The sequence below is a fragment of the Notamacropus eugenii genome, chromosome 2 (genome assembly GCF_028372415.1).
Source record: "Notamacropus eugenii isolate mMacEug1 chromosome 2, mMacEug1.pri_v2, whole genome shotgun sequence".
NCBI lineage: Eukaryota > Metazoa > Chordata > Mammalia > Diprotodontia > Macropodidae > Notamacropus > Notamacropus eugenii.
In genome coordinates, this window is record NC_092873.1 from 222,677,222 (window position 1) to 222,705,070 (window position 27,849).

General features: G+C 38.3%; 1 protein-coding gene across 5 annotated transcripts in view; it reads right to left on the reverse strand.

Annotated features, from left to right (window-relative positions):
• MAP7 (microtubule associated protein 7) overlaps nt 1–27,849 on the reverse strand; it is a 229,222-nt gene that overhangs the window by 29,811 nt on the left and 171,562 nt on the right. For 3 of the 5 annotated variants that reach the window (XM_072637682.1, XM_072637680.1, XM_072637679.1), the window contains exons 6-10: nt 24,203–24,313; nt 15,946–16,059; nt 10,667–10,794; nt 2,962–3,077; nt 2,172–2,455 (exon numbers count right to left, since the gene is read on the reverse strand). In XM_072637682.1, the coding sequence (XP_072493783.1) occupies nt 2,172–2,455; nt 2,962–3,077; nt 10,667–10,794; nt 15,946–16,059; nt 24,203–24,313 (753 nt within the window). Of the gene's footprint in view, nt 1–2,171; nt 2,456–2,961; nt 3,078–10,666; nt 10,819–15,945; nt 16,060–24,202; nt 24,314–27,849 lie in introns of all 5 variants that reach the window. The other 2 variants (XM_072637681.1, XM_072637678.1) reach the window with 1 other exon arrangement.

Sequence of the window (27,849 nt, forward strand, 5' to 3'; positions counted from 1 at the left end):
AGGTAAAAAGCCCTTCAAGAAGGTACTTGAGAGCAAGTATTTATCTCCCCTGCTAAATCTTCTCTTCTCCAGGCTAAAGATCCCCTATTTCTCATTGTATCCAGCCCTTTCATCATACCCTGGACCTTCTTCTTAGTATCTCTGGGCTCCCTGTACAGTACCTGGACTGTCCATCCTTCATTCCTGACTGGCTCACCTCCTTTTGTGGTCATGTATTTAACTGAGGGAAGTGGAGAAGGTATGGAAAATCCACTCTTGGAAATATCATATGGAAGGAAGACTCTAGGGACTTAGAAAAAATATCCTAACCACTTAACTTTGATAATTTTTGTACACATTTTTGTGAGGTGTCCATTCCTTTTCCTAAGCCTCTGTATGAGTGTCTATAATAAGTTCTAAAGCATAGTTTGAAGTAAGGACCAAAGACAAGTTCCATGTTGAATCAAGGCAGCATTATGTATATGGTCAAGGAGGTACCTAAGCTTGTTGATCACTTAAGCCAGGGCATCTTCATCTTATATCACTCAGTCACTAGAAGTAGGATTGAGCTAGAAGTGCCTTGATGCTGTCAATGCTACTAATATTAAAAGATAAAGTGACTTTCCTGGGCTCACCTAGGTAAGTATGTGGCAGTGCTGGGGTTCCAGTGTGGGTCTATCTAATACCAAAGCCAATGATTATGACTCAGACCACACCTTCACCAGAAACTGTTCTCCCTCCAACTGTACTGAATTCTAGTATCTGCCTCTCTGATCACAGTATCTTTTCCCTCTTCCTTTGCCATGTCTCCTGGGTCTTCCTTCTGCCCTCTTCTTGACCTCCAGTCCCTCCATTTTCTTCTGTTTTTCCAAGACACTTCACCTTTTTAGTTCAACTTCCTTTGCTTTACAGTCATGATCTTGAGGTCAGTCATTTCAACAACGTACTATCAGTCCACCTTTGAATCACTAAGCTGCTGTGAAAAAGAACTAGGGATTTTTATAGACTACAAGCTCACTATGATCACCAGGGTGATGTGGTCAGAGTAATCTTGTGCTGTATCAAGGACATATCTTCTAGGAATATGGAGGTGATGGTTCTTCTGTACTCTGCCTTCATTAGACCTCATCTGTAGTCTTCCCTTTGGGTCTCCCATGGTTTAAGAAGGATGTTGATAAGCTATAGAATGAGCAGAGGGGAGCAACTAGGATGGTGTGAAGGGCTTTGAGGCCATGTCACATGAGGATAGCTTGAAGGAACTAGGCATGGTCTAACCTGGAGAAAAGAAAACTCAAAGAAGATAAGATAGTTGCATATTTTGCAGGACTAGCCTGTGAAGGGATTAGATCTGTCCTGTGTAGCCCCAGAAGACTGAACCAGGAAGAATGGCTAGAAACTACAAAGAAGTAAATTTAGGCTTGATATGGAGGTGGTGGGAAGGGGAGGGGGACGATGTCCTAACAATCAGAGTTGCTCAGAAGTAGAATGAGCTGCCTGTAGAAGTGTGGAGGTGAAGAGTTCACTTCACTCTCCTTGGAGGTAGAGCTGGACAACCCTTGTTAAAACCACTGGATATGGGATCTGAAGCAGAGGCCAAATGACTGCTTGTTGGGTATTGGGAATTCCTTCTGTAGATGGGTTGAACTAGATGGTCCACCTAGCTCTCATCTTCTGTGATCCTGAAATCTTCTTGACCACTCTGCTGCTTCTAATCTCTTACTCCCCAAACATGACTCATTGAGTCGACCCTTTTCTCTGCTCCTACCCTAAGGTTACTAAACAAGGCTGGAAGAAGTTGTCAAACTGCTTTCTAAAACATCAAGCACTCTACCCTTTGTTACCACACATGCTGGCTATGGGATCCTGGGGAAGTCACTTAACTTATCAGTGCCCTAGAAACTCTCTGAAACCATTAAGTTACAGAAAAGGTGTCAATGTGCATTGGGGGAAGGAAGTCCCCAAACAGATGAAAATCATAGAACCAGTTAGAAAAACAAAAGGAATAAATAAGCCCTTTCTTTTAACATCTCCATTTGAAAAATAGATCTAAGAAGCATAAGTAAGGATTGGGGGGTAGGCTGGGAAATGGCATCCTGAACTGCACCAGTCTAACAACAAAACAAGGAGCATTTGTCAAGTGCCTACTAAATGTAAAGCCATCGTGGTGGACACTGGGACAGTTAAAGACTTACCTGGAGCAGCCTCTGGCTTTGCAGGTGAGCCTTCCTCATTTATAGGTCCTTCAGCATTCATCGAAGGAGTCTGGCCTTCCGATGACGATGCTTCAACTACTTTCTCAGGTTCCTTCTCTGGGTCTTTTTTCTCTGTCTCAAGCCGGACTTCTTTCTTGATAGGCCGGATGTTGCCAGGGGATGGGGGCCACGCCTGAGCAGATGCAGCTTTGGATGGGCCAAGTGACAAGGAGGATGTTGGTCTGGGTGTGCCAGGCAAATGAGACAAGGACTTGGATGAGTGCCTAGGAAACAAATAAGGAAACGTGGCATGAAAGGAGACATGTCAGAATCAGCCTTTGGACCAGGAGCTCCATTTTCCTCTCTCCAAAAGAATTTCCCTCAAATTACTTTACGTTTGTTTTATATATTTCTTATATCTAATCACATATATACATTTTCTCTTCCCTAAGAAAGTGTCCTCCTTGAGATAAGAGGCAGTTATTTCTGCTTCTCTCTTCACTGCTTAACACAGAAGCTGGGCAACTCAGTATTTCCCAGTGGATTCCCAAGAAAGAGTTAAGGATATTTAGTTACTTATTGAGTTATTTATTCGGCACAGGTGGCTGAAAATTTGTTTTCCTTAGAAAAGAGGTGATTTCCCACTCCCAATCCTATTTCCTGCCATGGAAACAAGTGAATCCAAGAATAAGAAAGCTTGTAGAGAAGAGCTCAGTTGTGGAGGAACACGGCAGTTTCCTCCACCTGGGATGATTCTCAGGTTAAGATGAGCCACCAGCATTTCACTTACCAAACTGAGGAGGGAGCTGATGATCTCGTTTTGGGGTTTGACGGAGACAGGGCTCTTCGGATGCCAGATGTGAGGTGGAAAGGCAGGTTTTCTCTTTCCTTTTCTCTTTTATGCCCCTAAGTTGAAAAAACACACAAAAATTAGGTCCTTCTACAAACAGAGGCAACAAGACCCACATGGGCAGCATTCGGTTGGTGGTGGTGGTGGTGGTGATGACGACATCAGTCAGTGCTTGTTTTAGTGTTTTGGGCAGGCTATCACAGGTATTATGATTTAAGTCAAACAAAGGGGCCTCCAGGGGTCCTGTTATCTTGGAACCAAATATTTGACTTTAATCAGCAAGATGAGGTAATAGTAAAGATTACGCTGACTCCATGGTGAATGTTTGCTCCTTTAAATAAAAATTGGTGCTTCAGTTCTGGGAAAAGGAGCTAAAATCAGAGTATAACTTTTTGCTCCCTGGATGTTTCCCACGCTTTAGAAATGTTTAAGTTTTCTTATTCAGAATTCAGTTTCATCATCTTTTGTTTCCCTAAAATCCAGAAGTGGATTCTTGTTTTTAACCCATCTCAGATCTAGCTTTTGGTCTTCCCATGTGTCAAAAGAGGCATTAATCTGTGCTCCCATTGCTGCCAACACAGACAGGGCAAGACTTGTTCTTACTTGTAAACTCAAAGAAGTATATTATTTTGTATTTTTTTTTAAATACTGATATTGTAAAAAGGCATTTCTTCACGAAAGAAATTGGATCTAGTATGTCTTGGTGTCCTCTAATCCGTAATAGAAGGTCAGGTCCACTTAAGGAACTTAAGATATTTTAAATCTTTACCAGAGTTAAAGTCTGAAATCTGAGAAAGGTTCTCAACACTAGTATTTCTGAAGTTTCACACAAGGTGGCCAGAAGGTTGATTTATCCTCCAGAGAATCTATATGGGATTGGGAAGAGGCAAAATTCAAAGGAATATTGTGATATGCAGGGATGATGCTGGACCACTGGAATTAGATATGGTCACCCTATACTCCAAACACTTCTAATGAATCTGGCCCTTTGATATCTGGGCTAGGGCAAAGGCACTGAACAGAAGCATTCTAAGGCAGCTGTCAGAACACCTGAACCAACCTACCCTGTGCTTTAAATCTTCCTGAAGCCTAAATGGTCTGCCTCTGGTTCCTCCACTGTTTCACCATTCAATGTCTCCTCAACCCCTTCCCATCTAGCTGCTTTCCCTATTAACCTAAATCTAAAGAAACAGTTATCTAAAAGATCACTAACAAGACAGGAAGGCCTAAATAGTCAATCATGTTAACTTTCTTCTTATGAAAAAAAGGGCATTTTCCAATGTGGTAAACACAAGGAATTATCTGCTAATATATAATTTTCCGGTGGTTCCAAGGAATAACTGTTTGTTTCCTAACCTTCCCTCTGGTAGTATGCCATTTTTCTACCCATTTAATTATTCCTGTGGTCAGAACTATTTCAGATTGATGTGCAATAAACAATGTTTTCTCTCTCTGTCCTGCACAACATTTTTACATAGTTGAGATCAGATTAAAATAAACTTGAAAGGGAAAAGCAAATTTTTTTAAAATGGGGGGGAGGGGCAGTAGGAGGTTGTGTCATTCAATGGAAAAAGCATTGGATTTGGAGCCAAAAGACCTTGGTTCAAATCCCAGCTCTGTTAGTTACTACCTGTTGCGACTTTGGATAAGTCAATTCTCCTGAATAAGGGGGCCCAAATGACCCCAAAAGTCCCCTTCTTCCCTGAGTCTCTGAATTTGAAAGATGCCTGAAAGGGAGGTAGCAAACAAGTTTTAACATTCATATGTTCTGGGTTTTAACAAGGATTGGAAGAAGAAATCTCTTTATTACTCGTTTTCTATTTAGTCTCTTTTTAGGCTGAAGGAGGGGATAGGGAGTTACTGGAATTTACTGAGTCATGGCCAACATGTACTTTACCAATCTCACTTTGGCAGCTAGGAAGAGGACTTACAAGAAGTGGAAGAGACTGGAAACAGGGAGACCCATTGGGAGGCTATGGCAATAGTGTAGGTAAGAATCGAGGAGGGCCTGACCTTGGGTAGTTACATTTCTGTGTGAGTGAAAAGAAAGGGACAGATGCCAGAGATGTTGCGGAGGAAGAATCAAAAAGACTGGGTCACTGATTTGAAAAGTGGGGTAAGGAGGGGGTGAGTGGTTGAGAATGACTGAGGTTGTAAAACTGGTTGACTTGAACAAAAGTGGGATTCATTTTCAGGAATTCGTTCAGGATTCAGGATTCATTTCCTTTTTTGTACTTTTCTACTAAGATGGGAAGAGGCTCCACCTCTCCCCCTGCCTTGAAAACTTGCCCTAATTACTTGGCATTATGTGAATTGCCTGGTCTGATTTTGGATGTTCAATCTAGTTGCACTACTTTAATAGCTTGGTCTTCTTGATTCAAGTCTTTACCTACTCTGTCCATCTATCAAAGGAATCTTCCTAAAGATCAGGTTTGACCATATCATCTCCTTCCTATCCTCTCACCACCATCCCCCCTTCTCCTTCCTGTGCCCCCAAATAAAATGCAGCGATTTTGCATCACCTCCAAGATCAAATATAAAATCCTCTATTTGGAGTTCAAAGCCCTGCATAACTTGCCTGTCCCTCCATTCCCACCATCTCAGTCTTCTTACACTTTCTTTCTTAAGATATATTTTTTCCCCAATTGCATGTTAAAATAATTTTTTAAAAAAAGTTTTGAGTTCCAATTTTACGTTCCCTCCCACTACAAACTCCATGATCCAGTGACTTCAGCCTCGCTCTTCTTCCTTGAACAAGATGCTTCATCTCTCTGTTCTGGGCATTTTCGCTGGGTTTTCCCCCAGGCCTGGAAGACTCTCCCTCCTCACCTCCACCTCCTGCTTTCCTCAAGTCTCAGCTAAATCCCACCTTCCATAGGAAGCCTTTGCCAATCTTTCTGAACTCCATCTGGGAAGTATCTCCAATGTACTGTATACATAGCTTGTTTGCATGCTGTCTCCTTGATCAGACTGTGATCTCCTTGAGAGCAGGAGATATCTTTTTTTCATATTCCCAGTGTTTAGCATAATGCCTGGCACATAGTAGGAAATTAATGATTCTTATATCACTGACTAGCTGCTAACATATACTACCTTGCAGTTAGCCTCAGATGGAATACACAGCGACACTTGCTTGTCCTAGGATTTTGTTTTGGGGCGGGGAGGGAGGAGGAGAAGAAACATTATAGGACTATAGTTTTAGTTCTGGAAAGGATCTGTTCCATCCCCCCTCCTTGTATAGATGAGGAAACTGAGGCCCAGAGAAGTTAAGTAACTTGTCCAAGGTCACACAAGTAGCAGCAGACAGAGGTCAGATTTGAATCCTCCATACTTTTTCCATTTCATCAAATTATATATCACATTAGTCCATTAAATCAAAAGATTCCCTGAACTGGGTACCAAACTTTTCATCTCACAATACGGCTTCAAAAGCAACTTTTCCCAGGAGAGGACAGGTCCTAATCTTAACTAAATTCTGCATCTTTACCAGTACCTGGTAGTATAATGCAAAGAGCCCTAGATCTGGAATGAGAAGATCTGGTTTTGAATCTTGTGGTCTTGGATAAGTCACTTAAATTAATCTCTGGATTTTAATCTTCAAAACTATAGGAATGAGCAGGACTGGTCCAAATGATGTCCAAGGCCCCTTCCTTCCAGTTCTGAACCTCTTATCCTATGTTCCAGTTCTAAAAACACTCAGAGCACTTCCTAACACTTCTTAATTCTATTATCACAGGCAAATGACTTCACCTCTTTGAAGTCCCAGAACTCAGAGATGGAGATCTTGTTCAGGGAAGAATGAGGCTGAAGATAGAATTGGAACTCAAAACTTTTTTTTTTTAATGTTAAAAAATATAATTAATATTTATTTTTGATTTGAGTTTGAATTCATTCTAAGGTGAAACAAGCTCATCAAATCCTTTCCTTAAAGTAGGTTCTGATAGGAAGGAGAGAGGGAGAGAGAGCTACCAACTGAACCCTAATTTTTAGTACTGGGAGACAAACAGGTGAACACAGAAAAAATACAAGTCATTTCAGTTTTGCTGAAGGCCATTCCCAGTAAATGTTATATTTACCTAATAGCAAAAATGTGAAACGGATCTGTGATCTCATCAACCTAGAACTTTCCTCTATGGATGCAAATCACCATGTATCCATAGAAGAAATAAAGATTTCTTTCTTTACGTTTTTAATCTTTCCTTCTAAAGAAGGGGTTATTAAGCTGGTGCCTATGAACTTGCTTCTTTAAATATTCTAATAATTAGTTTTCTCTTTAATCCTATGTATTTTATTTTATTCAGTTAACATTATTCTGAAAAGGAATCCATAGGTTTTATGGGATTGCCAAAGGGGTTCCTGAGAAAAAAAATAAAAAGTTGAGGACTCCTGCCCTAAAGGCAGGATTTCTTCCATGCTGTGTTCATTCAATGTGTGGCACACAAAATCTCTCAGCTCAGATCTATGGCTTTAAGTCCAAAGCTAAGATCTCCCAAGTGTGCAAAGTCAATATGTGAAATTCTCACATCAAAGAGAGTTTCTTTCACCTTTGGCAAGTGTCTCAATCAAGAATTAAAGGTAGACGGTAGAAGGCCCCAAGGGGCTTGGAAGAGAAATACAGTACCTCTTAGCATAAACATCAGGCTTGCCCAACCACACATATTATCCTCAAAGGTCTATGAAAAATCCTTTAAAGAGCCTTTTTATCTTAAATCTGAGTCACTCCATAGAGTTAAGGTTTTAAAATAAAGTGTTCTAAGGCTTTCATTAAACAGGTCATGCTATGATCATGGCTGGATAATTAAGTGGAGTCTTTCAGTTGGTTGATGAGTCAGTTAAAGCCAGAGGGAAAACAGAAATAATGGCCATTTCTTCCAGTAAAATGTAAAATGCTCATGTACTTCAAAATAAAGGGAAAACATCCTAATCTTGAACCTACCTTATTATGTACAAGGTATGTAGTGGAAATGAACATGACTGTGACAGCATCTCCATGTTATTTTTCTTAGTGATCATTGCAAAGAAAAAAAAGGTCAGAGTTTAGGACACCGAGTGATTAGATCTGGGAGGGTCCTTGGAGGCCATCTAGTTCAATCCCTTTATTTCACAGATGGACAAGCAAACGTCACCCAGAGTACTGATGTGACTTGTCCAAGCCCATACAATTCCTAAATGTCTGAGTCTTATTCACTGGTGACTCCACACTAAATTAACTAATTTTCACCTAAATGCATTCTAAAAGCACCAAAAGAATACTTTTTTTGGTAGATGCATTCAAGGTCAGCAATCCAGTCAACAAGGCATAGCACCAGGGTGGGAAGTTATCTTTATGCTCCTCTTTAGAGATGCTGCCTGTCACCACAGGCAGGCAGCACCACAAGGTCGCCCTCATGTTTGGCATAATAATACTAGCTCACGTCTGTAGGGGACACCCTAGGCATTAAAGATAGCTTTCCTTAAAGAAATCCCATAAGTGTGCTAGAGGCTATCAAATAGCCTTAATGTCTAATGATTCTCATTTCCCTGTTTAAGAAGTTCCAGTGACTCTCAATCTGGGATAAAATGCAAATTCCTCATGCGGTATTTAAAGTCCTTCATTAATCTAACTCCAGGCTACATTTCCAGGTTTATTATACATCACTCCCCTTCACATGCTCTATGATCCATTCCCATTGTTGTATTTGCTATTACTTGCACATAGCATTCCATGTCTCTCTCTATTCCTTGGCACCAATGCCAGTGCCTGGAATGTATTTCCTCCTCTCCCTCACCTCTTCAGGTTTCCTTAGCTCCCACCAATTGTCATCGTTTAGTTGTTTTTCGGTTGTGTTCACCTCTTTGTGACCTCATTTGGGGATTTCTTGGTAAAAATAGTAGAGTGGTTTTGCCATTTCCTTCTTTGGCTCATTTTTAAGGATGGGGAAACGGAGGCAAACAGGGTTATGTTACTAGCTAGTGTCTGAGGCTGGATTTGAACACCAGTCTTCCTGACTCCAGGCCCAGTGCTCTATTCACCGTGCTGTCTCCCTGCCCTCGTTCCCATCAAGTGCAGCTTAAATTTCAGCTCCTCCCTGAAACCTTTCCTAATCTTCTCTGCTACTTGGTGATCCATACCCCTACTCCATGACACATATACCTCCCTGCTTAGGAGGGAGCTCCCAATAAAGGGTCTCCTCTCCAAATATAGATCATCACCTTTTCTGCCACATAAATAGAAAACTTTAGGGAGTCAGTTTGCATAGGGCACTGAGAACACCTAAGGCTGTCTTATCTGAACCACCCTGGACACATCCAGCAGATAGATGGCTGCTAGACGTGTGTTTGAGAATCCAGCAATTAGTATTCATTATGTACCTACTGTATGCCAGGCTGTGCTATATGCTAGAGATACCAAACAAAACAATCCTTGATCTTCCTTCTTTTAAGGGAAATTAATAAACCATACACATATACATACATATATACACAAATGTACATATAATTAGTATGCACGTCTATGTGTACATGTGATTTCCCTTAAAAGCATACAAAGCAAATTATTTGTACATGCACACACATGTAGGCATGTGTTGTTTACCATTTTCTGCATGTACATGTGATTTCCCTTAAAAGAATGCAAGGCAAATAAACACACATACATGTACACCCAGTACATATAGACAAACACATGTGAACACATGCTATTTGCATTCACATCTATGTATACATGTGATTTCCCTTAAAATAATGTAAGGCAAATAAAGCACAGGCACACTTATGTACACATACATGTATGTGTAAAAACACATGTACACATACATGTAGATATGTATTAGTTATTTTTATTTCTATGTATATATGTGATTTTCCCTTAAAATAATGTAAGGCCTTTGAAATCAAAAGTTGTTTTGTTTGGTACTCCTGACATCTAGCACAGTCCTGGTACACAGTAGGTATATAATAAATACTTATTAATGGATTCTTAAACACTCATCCAGCAGTCAACTATCTGATGGATGTATTCAGAGTAGTCCAAGTGAGACAATCTTAAGTGCTCTCAGTGCCTTGTGCAAATTCCTTAAGGATAGACAGGCAGATAGACAGACAGACAGATAGATAGATAGATGAGATATATGGAGACAGAGAAAAAACCGAAAAATGTGGTGATTTGCAGTGGGAGAAAATATTCCTCATTGGGAGTTCCTTACTAAGCAAATGGAGGAATAATGGATGTGTTGCAGGGTAGGGTGGGGTGGGGCTGCTGATCACTAAGTAGGAGGGAAGAGCCGGAAAGCTTCATGTAAACTCATCGGTTCCCAAAGTAGGCAATACTGCCCCCAGGCGCACTCTGGAACGATCCAGGGGGGCAATAGCAACTTGAAATGAAGCAAATTAAAAAAAACAAACTGTTAAAGTAGATTTCCAGGGGGTCATTGGAAAATTTTTTTTAAAAGGGAGCAGTAGGCCAAATAAATTTGGGAACCTCTGATAGAAGCCTGAATTTAAGCTGCACTTTGACAAGAGCTAGGAATTCTAATGGGTGGGAGTGAAGAGGGCACTGGAGCCCAAGGTATGGCTTCTCTACCCCAAGGGTCATTCAGATCTCTCTGCAGCCTTAATAGTCACTTGGGCTTGTGCCCCCATTAACCCATTCCCAATGGTTACTTACCATTGTGTTGTGCAGCGGCCTCCTTCGTCCAGTACCTTCAGGTGGTGTTACAAAGAGTTTGGGCCGATCAGCTGGATTTCTACAATGTGCAGCTTTGTAGGACATAATGCTGATGGGGCTGCAAGATGCTGAACGAGGACAAATGGGGATAACTAGGATGCAGTTGATTGTTTTATACAGGGCAGTGTTGGAGTTGGAGTTGCGAAGAGGGAAAGCCAAAAGTGAGGTGCAGGAAAAGGAGCAAAGCCAAGAGAAGAAAAGGAAGGAGAAGATATTATTATCTATAAGTCACCCAGAACCATCACTCAACTCTTCCCATGGCCCCATGAGCTCACAATGCCTCCAAAAGGAATGAATGGGCATTCAAATGAAATGGATGGATATCTTAGGAGTGATTTAGCCATATTTAGACAACAGATGTAGCCAATAATGAAAGGCAGCAGGCAATGGTCTTATCTGATAAATGATGGTTCTGGTTAAATTCTACCTGAAGGATATAAGAGTGGTTTGTTTCAGACAAATGCAGGATTTAAGAATGGTTTAAAGGTTATAGAGAGAGAAGTCAGCGTACTATGTACTAGCGTTATAATGAAACAAAAGGCAGAGAGAGAGAAAGAGAGAGAGAGAGACACAGGGAGGGAGGGAGGGAGGAAGGGAGGGAGAGTGCATTAGCAAGTCAGACAGCAAGCCACAGCACAACTATGCCAGGAGGAAAGTTCAGCAGCCTAAGGAATAAGAATAATTGTGTTTCTTCCTATTAAGAGGGTTAAATGATTTACATTAAAAAAAATCCATAAGGTTTTAGCTACAAACCCACAGATCAGATGTGTCATGCTGGATTTCCCGCAGTTCTTGCTTTTTGTGCTTTACAAGAGACATCAATGTGTATTAAGCATGCAATATTTTGGGTGATAATAATAAACATTTACATAGAGCTTACTCTATGCCAGGCACTATACTAAGTGCTTTGTAATTATTATTTCATTTGATCCTCACAACAACCCTGGGAGGTAGGTGCTATTATTATCCCCTCTTTACAGATGAGGAAACAGAGGCATATAGGGGGTAAGTGACTGTCCCAGGGTCACAGAGCTGTAAGCCTCTGAGGCTGGGTTTGAACTCGGGGCTTCCTGATGCCAGATCCAGTATTCTAGCTACTGTTCTGTAATCAGCACTGTCAAAAAAAGAATCAATATCTGAATATATTTAAAATCTTTAATCAATATTGCATGTATTTTAGGTTTTTTCTAAGGCACACTCATTTTTAATTAGGATGAAATATTTTTTGTGCTATCTTTTTAAAAGTACACTCATTTGCCACTTCCTGCTCTCCATAAAATGAGCATTACCAACAAAGCAAACGTTCTGTAGACTTAAGGTTGTTAAAATAATGCACTATATAGGTATCATCATGTAACAGAGATAGCACATGTAGATCATAAAATGTATTTTCAGATATCTCAGCTGGCAAGGTTACTCTTATTAAAAATAGGAAACTTAAGCATGACGACTATTTAAATAAGTTCTATGTATACATTTGGATCAATTTATGATGTGACCAAGTATAGGTTTCTATAAAGTTTGATTGGGGGATTATTCATAAATTCATAAATGCAAGAGATTATATTCAAGCTCAGAGGTCTATAATAGGGACATTATGAACAGGGACATCCGCAATCACAGAGATTTCTGAATTTTCAGACAGCTTATTCTCTCTCATCCAGTGGCATTTAGGGTTAATCTACAAAGGAAAATTAATTCATAGTTGTATAATTTCCCTAGTTAAGTTATGTAGAATGCCATCAGATTCTCTTTCAGCTAGCTGCAGATTGGGTAAGGGTCAACAGAAAGAACCACACTTTTTTCCAATCACTTAAAAAGTGAGTTCAATTTCCTCAGGGAAAAATCCTGACCCCTAGGTTCTAGAGATTCTTAAGGTTATGAACATTGTGACTAAATATTGTCATTCTGGAAAACCAAGCTTTTCCATGGGATTAATGAGACCAGGAGGAAGCATACAGAGCCCTAGGTATAGCCAGAGGCTAAACCTCCATTTTAAAAGGTGAAATCTATGACCTTGGAAGCCAGTATGTTTCTGTTTTTATTTTTTCCCTCAGGATTATTGATCAATTGATGTTAATGGCCCCTGGCTGTGCCTAGGGTTCTGTATGCCTCCTTCTGGTCATTAATCCCCTGAAGAAAAAAATAAAAAACAGAAACACACTCTCTCCAAGGTCATAGGTTTCACCTTTAAAATGGAATGAAGCATCCAAATACACCTTTTTCTTTCTCCTATAAAGGGCAATGCAATTTCAGCAAGTCTCAGAAAAGCATTTCCTGAGAATATCCTGGATCTATGCCAATCTCATCACTCCTATTGGTTTACAGTTTATTATGTAGCAGGAGATAATATTAAATGAGAACATGAGAATACATTCGAATCTCCCCTAATATAGCATTTGCAAAATCCCAAATCTTAGTTGTTAAAGCTATTGTCTTCCAGACAAGACAGACAGTTTCAAATTCCTCCTAGGGAAGCGGTGACTTTTATGGGATTCATTTCTATTCTGATGAGCATTTCCTCTAAAAGGCTAAACCTCTCTAAATGACTCATTTTGTAATTTCAACCTTCTGCAAAAATAATCTTGCAATAATTTGTGTTTATTCCCTGTCCATACTTCTCTATCACAATGCACTAGAATAATACAGAGATTCTTTTATAAGAATGTCTTTGAAAAATCCTTCTTGGTTTAACTATTTTCTTTTCCCTTCATGTTTCAAGTTAACTCAAGGAAAAGCAATAGAACAGCCGACTGGTTTAGTTCAAGTGGTCAGGACTACAACATGCAAAAGATGAAATATCTTTTTTCAACATACTGTATTGCTTTCTCATGGGAAGTGACTTAGTTTCCAACAACTCCTTCATTGCAAATACCATATTTAAAACACACCTGATAATTTTCCCCAATCCTCTCAAGACATCTGAATTTCTTAAAATATGTTCTTCCTGAATTTTGGAAAATTGCATTTTCTTAAACAGGCTTGTGTGTTTTAAAATAAATGACGATCACTCACATTTCAAATATTTGGGTTGAATGATTATGGAAACATCAACTGAAGGCAAAGATATATAAAGCAAGTGCCATGAAGGACTGCCTTCATTCTGTAACTCGTATATTGCCCACGTCAATAAAAAGTAAGGCAGCCCTTTTGCTTTTACTTCCAAGATCTGAAACCACTCTAAGCCCTTACTTTAGCCGAGTGGCACAGAAAATTACTGTTGTAGTTTTCAAAATAACCTAGTTTTTTGCCTAGTTTTCTTCATCCCTGCAGTGACTAGGAAAAAGAGATATAGCAAAGGAATGGAGGAATAAAGAGAAAACAAAAGAGAAATCAAAGAAATTAAGACACTGACATAAAATGTAAATGAAAGAGATTTTTCATACATGACCTCCAATGGAAACAAAAAATACACAGAAAACATACTGAAATGCAGTAAACAATGATCAGCAACAATGCAATACAAAGGCTATTCTATTACATCAAGTAATTAACATAAAAAGAAGTACATTGGTTTATACTGCAGAGAGAGTTATGGGAGTAAATCCATTTGGAAAAAAGAAAATGGGAGAAAGGAACTGCAAAGCAGACAAGGAGAACCTGTTAGAATAGCTGATGATAACTACTCAAGCTAGGCAAAATGATGAAAGAAGTAAGAAGGTAGGAACCACTTAGGAAAGGAAAAGAATGAAGCAAGAAGTAAGGGAATATTTTGAAGAATGAAGTAAGAAGCGAGACCTCTGACAAAAATGTCAATGGGAGATGTAGGGAAATAATACCAATATATGAAGTTGATTGGAGATCAAACAAAATGCAGTGTGGGCATAATGAATCATGAAGCCATACAACCACTATGTTGTTCTTCATTTAGGTGTAAATGAAGAAGATTTTGTTTGATGACTATGAAAGGATTGAATCAATGGACAGAAAAACAACTATGGCTTTTAAAATCAAAATTCCACATTTCTAGAAAATCACAGCCAGTAATGAGTTTCAAATGATGAGAGGCAATATGGTCTAGCTCTTTAACTGAACACCCATTATACACAGATGGCTGTCCCAGAGACCAGAGGGTAGTGATGAAATCTGAAATCTTGCAGATGTAGATTTCACTTCTTTCTCTGCCATAGAATCACCCTGGAATAAATCCTTTAGTCTCCCTAGCTGCTTCATTTCTGCTATAGGAATAATCACACTTGATACCTTGTGTGCCTCATAGAGACGATGTAAGAATTATGGGGTTGAGGCTAGTAACGTTCTCTGAGTACCTTAGATGAAAGGTTACTATAAAAGTACAAAGTAATGGGGCAAAGGACAGAAGAAGCTTGCAGAATCAAAGCATCTTTAGGAGGAACTTTATGGAGGTTATCTGCAGTTTTCTAATTGGAGAAGGCAAAGGGAAGTGGACTGGTCACTTAATCCTCATATATCCAAAGGCACCTGAGAACACATGAATCACTCTAAGATGAAAGATGTCTTGGAGAAATTAAGGCACATCTTTCCAACAGGTATAGTTTTCCATTAATTTACAGTTAAATTAATTGACCTGTTTCTGTGCTGTGATTTGAGGTTGTTAAATAACAGTTTAAAATATTCCACATTGGGAATTTTTAAACTTTGTTTTTTTCAAAGACTCACAAATCTAAAGTACCATACTCAGGTACTTCACCACAATTCTCTGAGGTCGGAGGTGTATTCTTCACAAATTATCCATGGATGATAGATACAGGGAATTTTTGTTACCTGAGATCACATGAAGGAAACCATGTTCTTTTATACCTAATAGACTTGCCCTTTGATTTTACTCTTACCTCCAGATTTCAGATCCAAATCCTTTATAAGGATTAGTGCCAAAATAACTAATACTCATTTCTACTTCTGATCAGCTCTTTACTAAAATGAAGGCATAGGAAGGTGAAAAGGGGATTAATTATCTCCCATGAACTGAAAGAAGGTATCTACAGATATCTGATAAATAGGAGGAGGCTCCCTTTGTCTCTACGGGCATCTGGTGTCCAGATAAAGATGCTAAGACTTTGACAAGAAAACAATCCAGGTGGCATGAAACCAACACCAAATAGGTAAATTTCCAAAGCCATTTCACCTGGCAAGGTGCACCTCAGAGAAAGCTGAAATTTGATTAGACCAAATGCCTGTTAAGAATGCTTTGAAAGGATGGTTCAGCTCTTCTCAGAAGGCTCCACTTTGTTAAGTTTTACCTGCATCTCCAGACAAGGCAGCGGTGCTTTTACTTCGGGCCAGGAACGAATGTGTGGGCGTCAGGAGTCTGTTTACAATGCTGCTCTCCCAGGGGCTTAGCTGCAGGCGGCGAGCTAAATGTCACCACATAAGCAAGATGTTAGAGGGCATTCTATCCACAGATGAGGGGACTCAGCACATTATCGCTACTGTCGCCATACTTCAGGTCTTGAAATGACATTCAGGTATCCGGAAAAGTGAATTTTGCTGAACATCACCATTAGGGGTTCCTGAGAGGATCAAATGGTCTACTTTGTACCTCTAGTGCTTAGCCCTGGGGCACTTCAGGTAAAAAGGTCCTAGTCAATCATGGTTGGATCCATCTATCACCCACCTTAAACAGCTTGGTTCCTGGCTGCTACTAAACCAAGGTAGCTAACCCAAACAGCACTTTACGAATCCCTCTCAGCTTTTGGTCTCCCCTATCCCCTTTCCACAAACAATAAGAACATTTTGACTCTAGTCTTAGCAGGTGCCATTACTTGCCCTAGACAGGTGGCTATCTATAAAATATCCTGGCATAGGTGGGAGTATTGTGCACTACCACACCCAAGCAGATTAGTAGATTGAATCCACGATAGCATAATGAGCCACAACAAAGACTTTGCTAGAATAACAGAAGACTTTCCATCTGAGTTTACAGGAAAAAAAGGACAAATGAAAAGGGTTCCCTTTAACACCACTAGGCACTCATACCTTGTGTTTCTACTAGCACTTTCTGGTTCACAAAGCATCTTACAGGTATATTATCTGAACAAATCCTCACAACAACCCTGTGAGGTAGGAGCAAATGAGAAACAAAGGCTCAGAGAAGGATACTGGCTTTGCTCATGGCTGCACAACAAAGAAGTGGGAAACTGGGACTTGAAGCCAGGTTACCTGGCACCTATTTCAGGGTTTTTAGGTCAATTAATCAAGCAACATTTATTAAGCCAGTCAGGGTCACAAAGACAAAATTAAAACAACCCCTGCCCCCCAGGAGCTTCCATTCTAATAAAGAAGAAAACATTCACATATATACGTATATGACAAAACATACACTCCCCTCAGCTTTTATCTAAACAAAAAGAGAAACAATCAAACACAATTTAAAAATGACAGACTGCAGGGTAGGAACTTACAGTGCTCCTATTCCCATCTTTCTACTCAGCACAGCCATGGTTATGGTTTTAAGTAATAAACAGGGCTTTCCAGGTCTCTGGCTTTCAAGTCACATTCAAATTTATGACAGAGGATAAGGCTTATGGTTGGAACAAGATAAAATTAAACACAATAGCCATAAGCCAATTTGGAAAGAAAAATAATTCTTCAGATGGCCACTGTCACATTCTGTGTACTTGAGTGAAAATCATACAAAAAGAGGTAGCCTGAAATAACAATCAACACTTGGCAACTAACATTAAGAAATACATATTGATCCTTCACACACTTCACTCAATTCTTAGAGCTCTATTGCCTAGATAAGTTCAGTGACCACCTTTTAGGGAAGGTAAGAGAATTATTTTTCCTGAAAGATCAGAAGAGAAACATGAGGGGATCCTGTGAAGACCCAATGGAAAACAAATCCCATATTTGTATTTGGGCATGTAGTCCCCTAGACTCTAGGGCTTCTTAAACATTTTCCACTCATGAACCCTTCAGCCCTTCTTAGCAACCCATAGTTTAGGAAGCTCTGAAAGTCTTGAAAACTGTATTTTTTTAAAGTACAATAGACTCAATGCTTCTTGTGGACGGGTACTTTGTTTGAGTTTTGTTATTTTCAGCACCTAGGACAGTGACCAACACATTTAGAGTTAGGGTTAATAGATCCTTAATAAATTCATGCTGAGTAACTTGAAAGTAATTCCTGCTCAGCATCAAATGAAGTAGGTGCATCTCCATCTTTAAATTATTCCGCCAGAGCCAATTTCCTTAGGTTAACGTTTTAAGGCCAGATTCCCAAGAAAAGGGCGCTTGACTTCTATTTGGAAATTATCTGGGGCAAGACTATGTGGAAAGCCATATTAATTCTGACATCAACAATAGGAAGGAATTCCCATTTTCCTAACGTATAATTATTTGAGCACATATTTAAAGAATTCAATCCTGATTTTTTTTTCAATCACATTCCATGTTCACGCTAGGGATAAGTGAAACACTGTTAGATTTGGGCTTTACCAGACTGAATTTGAATAATTAAACTATGTAATAATTGCCAGAGTAATTACTATATAAAACTCCATAAAAACATGAATAAAAGAATGCAATTGTAAAATCTAGAAATCTCTGTGAACCGCACTGAATGAACGAGACTATAGTTTAGACTTTAATGACAGTGTAACTCTGTATCTAATCTCTATGGAAACTACTACAGTCTAAAATTAGAATACATTATACTAGAATGGAAAAAATTAATGGGAAGAAGGTGAACTACATTAATTGAAGGTTTTCATCACATAATTATATTTTAAATGTTGGGGGGTGGTTAGCAAGGAAGTGAAGCAGAAAGAGAATGAGAAGGATATAGGAAAGGTTGAAAATTCTCTTTCCACTTTTTCTTTCTAGCTGCTGAGGGATAGAGCTCAACTCTTCTTAGTTGTAACTCAAAGATTTAATTGTTTGTTTCCAGAAACACACTCTCTCTCCCATTTCCCGTTAAAGACTGAATGGCTAAGGAATATAGCACATCCTAAACTGACTAAGATTTTGCTTCTATACAGGATGTTTTTTTCATTCACTTACTGGTGTGGAATTAAAACTATATCGTACCCATCAAAATAAACAATATTAAAATGTGATATAGCATCATGGATTTATCATTTTGTCTGCCTCACTCATCTAATTTGTAAAATTTTGCAAATAGAGCCTTGCCATAAATGCAAAATAATTGAATGCACAGCATTAAAATATGAGTGATAACATCCCTTGCCCCAAAATACAGAGCTGTGTTTTAGATTTTAAGAACATGCATTTGTGTTGGGCTTTTCCATAAAGTATGAATTATGATGTGTTGGTACTAATTTTTCTGATGGTAGCTAATTAGGAGTTCACATATATTTTGCTAAGTATTCCAGAAAGCATAATGCTAATATATTACAGTGATGCTCTCCACATATAAGAAGGGTGTTTTACCTAGCATACCACCTTCTTTCTTCCAGCAAAGTCTAACACACTTTTTCTCTTAATCTGTAACACACATTGAAGGAAATTTGATATTGATAGCATACATCAACTCAAATTGTAGATGGAAAACTCAATGCATAGAAAACAAGAAGTTTTACTACAAATTACACAGTGACAAAAATCCAGACAGGATCTAGGATTTCTGCACTACTTTCTTCCTCAAAACAATATGTGTTCTTATCTCTTCCATTCTACGCAAAAATTATTTTTCAAGCGTCATTTATGATAGGAATTATTCTTTTGATGAAACAGCTCCTTTACAATAAGTACATATGGTTCTCCAAGGAGCTCATGGGGATTCATACAGAATCTTCTTTCCCTATAACACTGCTTCAAAAAGCCCCTGTGTAAGACCGCAAGACATCCTTTAATAATAGAGGATAATGCCAGTGTGAGAGATTGCTGGGTCAAAGAGTATATTGTGCCTCTTTCCTCCTCTTAAAATAATCTCTAGAGGCTAACTGTGAGTTTAAGAATTAACATGATGAAGTATTGTACACACTTCTTTTTTTCCTTTACTTAAAGTCGTTACCTAAAATGGAGAAATTTAAAAATTTATTGTAATTTGCCTTAAATGTAAGACACAATAAATCTATTATTCTAAAGCTACTACTTATAGTATGGATAGTATTTTCCAAGGAAAAATCTGTTTTCACCCCTATATCAAATATGTCTATTCAGGGGCCTGGAAAAACAGATGACAATACGTATTTCAAAAAAAGCCACAGAGATTTTATGTTTTACCAGAAGTTTCTGGAGTAAAGGGAACAGATCTTTATGAATAATTGTATAAAGTTATAGGCATGGAAAAAGTATTTAAAATGCCATATACTCAGGAAGGAAATGTTGTTCATTTGAAGTCCACACAGGTGAAAATGTTTTTGATCTCATTTCAAAGAAAGGTGCCTTTTGTAGAGCCCTGGACTTGGAGACAGTAAGAGAGGAGTCCAAATGTTGCCTCAGACATTGATCAGGTGTGTGACCCTGGGTAAGTCACTTAATCTCTTTCAGTCTCGGTTTCCTCATCAGTCAAATGGGGATAATAGCAACACTTGCAGAATTGTTGTGAGGATCAAATGAGATAAGTTAATGTAAAGTAGTTGAAAAATCATAAAGCTCTATCTACATGCCTATTAACATTATTATTATTAATATTATTATTATACTTCAAGAAGTCTCTCCTCTGAAAAGTTTGCTAAAGCAAGAGACATCAAAGAGGATAAGAAATTAATTGAAAGCTTTTAACCTAAGGATTTCCAGTGACTACAACTATTCTGTGTCTACAATGACACACACACACACACACACACACACAAACCCCCAAAATTTGGGCAAATCACAATCCCTCTTTAAAGAAAAGTATTTTTCAATCCATTTCCTATTATAATCAAGTTTTATTATTTTAAAGGGGTGTGCGCGTGTGTGTGTGTGTTCATCCTTTGTTGCCAAAGAAGACCATGCCATCAGAGAAATAATGATATGACTTGCACTTTGACTTTGTTTTTGAGTGAGTGAGGGTACAGGTCACCAGCCTCACTTCTCCTCCAGAGCCATCTGAATCCAGTGACCAGATATTCATCAGGATGACTGGAGATGACCCAGGATGAGGCAACTGGGGTTAAGTGACTTGCCCAAGGTCACACAGCTAGTGAGTGTCAAGTGTCTGAGGGGAGATTTGAACTCAGGTCCTCCTGACTCCTGCACTGACTTTCTATCCACTGCACCACCTAGCTGCCTGTCTTAAAGGTTCAGGGTTTAGAAGAAACACTAATTTCATAGGTATCTTTACTTGTTTAAGCTAGACTATAAGGACCGTGCTCTGTAAGTAGGCAGGTGGGTGGGCTATCCCTTCATCAAGATTAGGAGAGTGTTAAAAACCAATCAATGCACACTAGGGTGCAGGAATAAATGAAAATAAGGGTAATCATTACATGAATAAGCAAAGTAGGAATAGGAAATATGAAATTTAGCATGGGTATAAAAGTTAAGATATGAGTATGGGTGATAAAGTTTCTCTATGTCATTGGGTCTGCTATAGATAAAATGACTTGACAATGAGTCCTTACAACAATTCCAGTGGTGTTTCCTTGGTCTGGGTTGCCTCATTCTACTACAATGAACAGATAAAGTAATATACCAACATCAACAACTCCTCTTTCAGAGACAATAGGAAAAGAAAATTTCTCCCTATCTGAATTCTTACCATTTTAGGAGTGAAGTACAAATTTGGAAAAGTTCAATGAACTGATAATAGTTTAAATGTATGTCTGTTGACAAAAAAACAAAAACAAAACCCTTAACTTCCTCACATCCACTGTAAGGGGACTGCCTGGCTTCTTGACTCCTACCATCTGAACCTTTGTTTGGGGGTCCTGGAGAAACCAAACCTGCCCTTTGACCTGATCTCACCCATAAGCCTCAGTAAGTGATCATTGCTGTCTTGATAGAGAGGCAGAGAGGGAGGACCTACTAAATTTGGGGCCTATTTCTGTCTCATTCTGTTTCCCAGACCCATGCCAAGTAATCAGTCTCCTAATTCTGATTTACTCATTCAAATATGGTTCATTTTAAGTTTATTCTTTCCTGATCCTTACTGTAAACTATTATTTGATCTTTGCTTGCCACCAAAATACAAAGCCTTCTCCATATTCCTTCCTCAATAAGAAATGATTGTGTTTAGGGGTAGGTGCTCTAAAAATGGATCCCTGTGAAATATATTAGTAACAGCCATTTAAAATACAGTATGCTAGCATACAGTCACTGTTCTTTAGTTACTTGTTTGGCCTTAGATAAATCACTTAACTTCTCTCCTGCCTCAGTTCCACCATTTATAAAGTCAGTGGAGAAGTGGGGGAAGAGGAAGTGGAAAAGAGATTGTACTAAATGGCTTCTTAGGTTCCTTCTAGCTTTAGGATTCTATGACTCTGAAATCATCCTGTTAGGTTCTGTCTTGGACCTTCTATTGCTTGCTGCCTATATATATAGGACTCTCTATCCACAAGTTGATTTACTGATTGAGACAGACACTATCACACTAAGCTAGAAGAAAAGATATCCAGCCTTTTGTTTTCCTCTCAGCTCGAGTCATGGCACCAAGGAAGGCTGGTGACATTTGCTGACATATTGAAAAGATCATCAAGTCCATAGAAAGTAAAGACATATGGATAAAAAGACAGCTTTCCTCAGTTGTTTTGTTGGGCTTGGGGGCTTGTATGCAACTACAAATATTACTCAGAAAGAGGAGTTTGAACTCATGGTCCTTCCCACTAACAGTTATCCCTTCGACATCATGACATTACCCATCACAAGTTTGATATATTACAGGTCAACGTAAGAATTAAATGAGAATTTTTGGGGAGTTTTATAGAAGTGGCAGATGACAAGTGAAGGCCAGCAGATGACAAAGAAAAAGGTTAGGAACTCAAAAATGCACAAAATATATGTATAGCATTATATTACATCAACATATTTTATCTTTTAATACCATAATAATTCAGACTTCCGTACAAAGGGAGGGTCAGAAATTTATAAGTGGATTTTCTAGATGGTGGAGGCATCTTGCCCCTAACCCCTGAGATGTGGAAAAGATAAATGTATGTGAAATCGCTATCATTTAACCATATTGTCTAGATACAGGGGTGGGGAATCTACAGCATCAAGGGCACACGTGGCCCTTTAAGCCCTCAAGTGTGGCCCTTTGACTGAGTCCAAACTTCAAAAAAGAAATCCCCCTAATAAAAAGATTTGTTCTGTAAAACTTGGATTCAGTCAAAAGGCTGCACTCAAGGACCTATAGGACTACATGTGGCCTTGAGGCCATAGGTTCTCCACCCCTGACTCTAGATATATATTAAGGGTAATCTTTGAAAGTAAATTCAAATAGCCTGGAAAGAGAAATAAATAGGATTTGGATTAAAAGAGGGCAAGAGGAGCACATTTTTTTTTTGTCTCTAAGTTCAAACATTTACAAGTAATATGTTAACAGCAACTTTCAACATTTTCATAACATTCTAACATGTGACATACATGATATGACAACATACAATACAAAAAGTATAGAAATATACATACATACAACTACAGACCACATACCTTTTATACATATACATGAAGACTATAAACATGGGAATTTTCCAATCAGTTTCATAATGAAATTCTCAAGGTAATTAGCTTGTGTTTATTTAAAAGGATATGTTTTTCACATTGAACAATAAGTCCACTTTAGAGTCCTGATATTTCTTACAGCTCAGCTTCTGCAAAGTGAATAGTATATAGGATATATACTATATACTTTTAAAAGAAGCAGGACTTTTTTTTCCCCTTTCTATGGCATATGCATAGGCAAAATAAGGTTTTGTTTCACAAATAAACTTTAACTGCTAACATCTCATGTACTGTAAATCCTTGGAATGTAAGCAACTCAAAATCTGAATGAAATGCTGCTCATGGGAAGGCCATGACTAGTTAATTTGTCTGGAAGTTTGCAAAGATGAAGACACTCTGGAAATTAAGACAAATCTCAAGGCTAAATAAATGGACATTGAAAAGTAAGAACACGGACACATGAAATGCAATAAAGAAGGTCTGGTTCAATGAGAAATAAACTGAAAAAATGAAATCTACCAACATGAACCACTTGAAGTGAGGCTTGGAAATTCAAAATCAGGCATTCCCATAGTGCAGAAGAGCAGGAAAATGACCACGTGGCTGGAGCCCAAATAAATGTTCCCAGAAAAGGCCACGTGCATTTTTTTTGTGGATAAAGTGGGTAGTTTCTGGAGCTGTAAACTCTTTTACTAAAAACTTGACAGGGAGCACCGTTTTCACCGTGTGCTAAATGCAATCATTCAGCCAAGTTCTAAAATGAGAAATGTTCTTCTCGGCAAGGAAAACGTTGCTCAGCGCTTATTGCTTTTTTAAGTTTGGAGGTTTTTCTTCCTATTTAAGAAATGTGGGGAAGGAAAACAACTTCAGATGCTTACTGTAGCTGTAAATGTGTAAAAGAGCCATTAGGTAACGAGACAGAACACTTTAAAATTTTCCTTTTGACTGTACCTCTATCTGGAGAATTTAGTAATGTTGCAGATGAAGAGGAGAGCCGCTTGCTAATGACTGGATCAACATGTTTCGAAAGATTCATTGTTGAAACTGACCGCCTGTCTGGATCTAAAACAAATGGAGATAATGCTAATTGACAGCCCACATGCAAGACCCAAGCTTCCTAGCTGGCAGATGGAAGGGAACGCTAGGTCTGGATGGATTCAGCTCTACTGCTAGATCACTTAAAATAGCACAGTTTTCTCAGTGGATGTTTGATGGGTAACTTAAAGGCTGGGCAGGAAATTCCTTTCTTTGGTAGGACAAACAAAGTCAGTCTCTGGGGCATCAGTTTCTGTGTCAGCAAAAACCAACTGGGATATGAGTACATTAAACTGAAGGGACCATAGAGTATAAGGATAACACAATGTGCTTACCTTACTCTCCCTGGAAAGAGGGTTAGGGTGGAGGAAAATCTCCCCTTGAGGAGAATTAGTCATAAGTCTATGTTGTATTGAGGATTGCTTCATTGGGAATCATAAAGGTGACCACTATTGTGAGCCTCCCCGCCCACTGCCAAACATACCCCCAAAACAAAAACAAGTGGGTATTATTCTTCTAATTAAAGAAGAATAATGTATTGTACAAAGGTATAAAAAGAGCCAATTTTCCCAGGACACCAAAAGTAAACTAGCAGCACTACATCTGAGTGTCCAAAAGAAGAAACTCTTTCAAGGTGTGGAAGGTTTGTGCTAACTCAGCATCCAGTTTCTCAAACAAGACTGCTAAAGAACTGTCATTATCACCATCATATACTTGTTGGGAGCAGTCTCACACAGCACTATTTGCCCACCTCCAAATATGCCTTCCGAGAGAGAAACAGTTAAATAAGTGAAATAAGATCTCTTTGTCTTGATTATCATAACTTAGGGCTGGTCCTAGGCAAGACATATTAGAATAATTCCAAAGGGTAACATGCATAGTCAGAAGGGGATAATAGTGATAGACATGGCAAAAGTGACCTTAGCATAACTATGAGTAGAAAAGAAACCGCTCCTGCTCATTGTTACATGGGTTCCAGTATACTGAGGAACATATCAACTTATAGTGAGGAATAAATCATAGAAATCTGACAAGTATTTACCTATGAGAAAAGCATCAATTCTCCTCCTCAATACTGCCAATTATAAGAGCTTCCATATTATTCTTAATTTTTTTCAGTAGTCTCTTAAAAAAATAACTAGAATTTTTTTGCTGAGTTTTATTTTCAAAAATAATTTGAAAAATATTATATTAAAACATCTTAATATATCATAAATACACAAAATGTTATATTAAAGTATATTATTATTATAAATAAACTCTATGGCTAAAAATGAATATATAAAATATTATATGTTAAACTAATTTGAAAAGTCCCATAGGATTTATGAATTTTCCAAGAGAAAACTTTTAACTTATGTTATAATATGTTAGCAAGTTTCTACTTGTCTACAGATAGCTTCTTCCATTCTTTCCTGAACAGATGAACTATTTTATTTATTTATGTTTATAATAACATTTATATTATCTCCAAGGTTTGAGATACTTTGGTGTAAAGGATGGAGTTAGCCAGGAAAACCTGGGTCTGCTCTCTAATAGATATTGGCTATGTGAGCCTGGGCAAATCACTTAAACTTCATTGTTCTAGGAAACTCTCTAATACTATCATTTATAGAAAAGGTTTGTGGATAGAACAAAATTTGCTCACCTGGGAATTCCCTATACCAATGAAATCATAAGTCCAATCTGTATTCCCATCCCTATTTTCAACAGGTTTTATGCTCTAAATATGCTTTCCATACACGTCAGACATGATTATATGTCTTCTGATAGTTAATTTTGTAGGGCTAAAAACTTGTGATTTAGGTATTCTTAGGAAAACCACTTTGACTATCAAAAGGGCCACTTCTTTTACATTTTTACGTTGATAAAGTATTTTAGAGAACTAATCTTTGAGAATGATTGACCATTTGGTAGAACTTCATGGTTTTCCAGGCTACTGTCAAGGCAAGGCCAAAAGAGTTTAAATAGCAACTAGAAAGATTTAGGCTAAAAATAAAACAGTATATCTTGCTCACAAGTGGTGAGATGGTGGAACGTAAATAAGGCTTAGAGAAGCTTTCTCCTCTTTTTTTTTTTCCAAGGATATTTTAGAAGTGCACTAACCTATTTCTCTCTCTAGGACATATTATATTTTAAATCAAACCCTGGGCAGGAACTTTGTCCATGTATCTCTCAACGTACAGACTTGTATGTCATCCCTTGTTAAGGCACTAAATGCTTTTTGAAAATTATAGGAAATATAGGTCTGACTTGAAGCAAGATTCTGTTTCAGAATCACCTTGGGGATTCTATGACTCTTGAAAATTTAGTCAAACTCTAATTTTTTCCACACTTTTTTTTTTTAACAGTAAGTCTACTGTCTCTATTTTCAAAAACTACAAATCAATTCCCCCAATTCACTGCCCTGGAAAAAAAAAAGTAGATTTTTTCCAGCAGCCTAAGGGGGCTACATCTCTTGCTTTTAGTGGCAGCAATGGTTATGATTTATTAATGCGATGAGTGTGGAAGAAGAGAATTGAGTTTAGGTAGCTTTTTCCCCCTTCTGTCTCCAGAAATCTATAATGGTATATTTGTACAGCACAGAAAAATCAGATGAAAAAATATCTACAAGAATAAGAAAATCGACAGTGTGTTAATTTTCCTACATGTTATGAAAAACTATTTCTGGTCACTCCAAGAAAGAAATTACAACCCTGAATATACACTCCATGAATTATACCAATACAAGTTTATTGGGGCGATAGGAACAATAGAGGGTCCCCAAAAAAACTTTTATATTGTGATTAACAACCTAGTAAATTGGATTTATGGCCAAGTGCTTTTCATATTCTTTACCAGGGGTGTTCAGTGTCATATATAGACAAGCTCCTGGGGTACAAAAACTTTAAAAACAAATAATTTTATTGCATGTATTCAAGTACAAAAATGGCAAAGGTGATAGTGATCAAAAAGACTTAAAATAAATGGGATACCCTTGAATCTTTGATGAATCATTTAGTTATTAAACATTTTTAATGTTTTATGTCAAAATAATCACTTTTTAAAAAGAACTGAGTGCAGGAAATGCAGTTACTGCAAGGGATCAAAGGACTATCAATTTACAACTGGAAAGAGACTTTAGAGGTCATCTAGGTCATTTTACAGTTTATAGGAAACTGGAGGTTAAGTGACTTGTCCAAAGCTACACTGAGAGCAAGCAGCCATGCCAGAATTGGAATCCATATCACCTCACTCCAAATCAAGTGCTCTACACCATGTCTGAAGTATGTACCAGAGGAATGTGTCATGCCAGGGACATAGCTAGCTCACCTAGAGAACAGAAGGCAACCTTTATCCATATGTTCCTGTAGCACAGAATCACAGATTGAGAGCTGGATTATCTCAGACTCTTTAAGCCCCCGAACAATAATGATCACACTTGAGAAGGACTGTGCTATCTACCAGATCTAGAGCTAAGCAGTAGGATATTAAGCATGCATTAGGTCTAAATGATGATGGCTCAGCTAGGGATGAACTGGTCTTAGGTCTGTGGTACTAGCTACAGGACAGGGAGTCAAGAA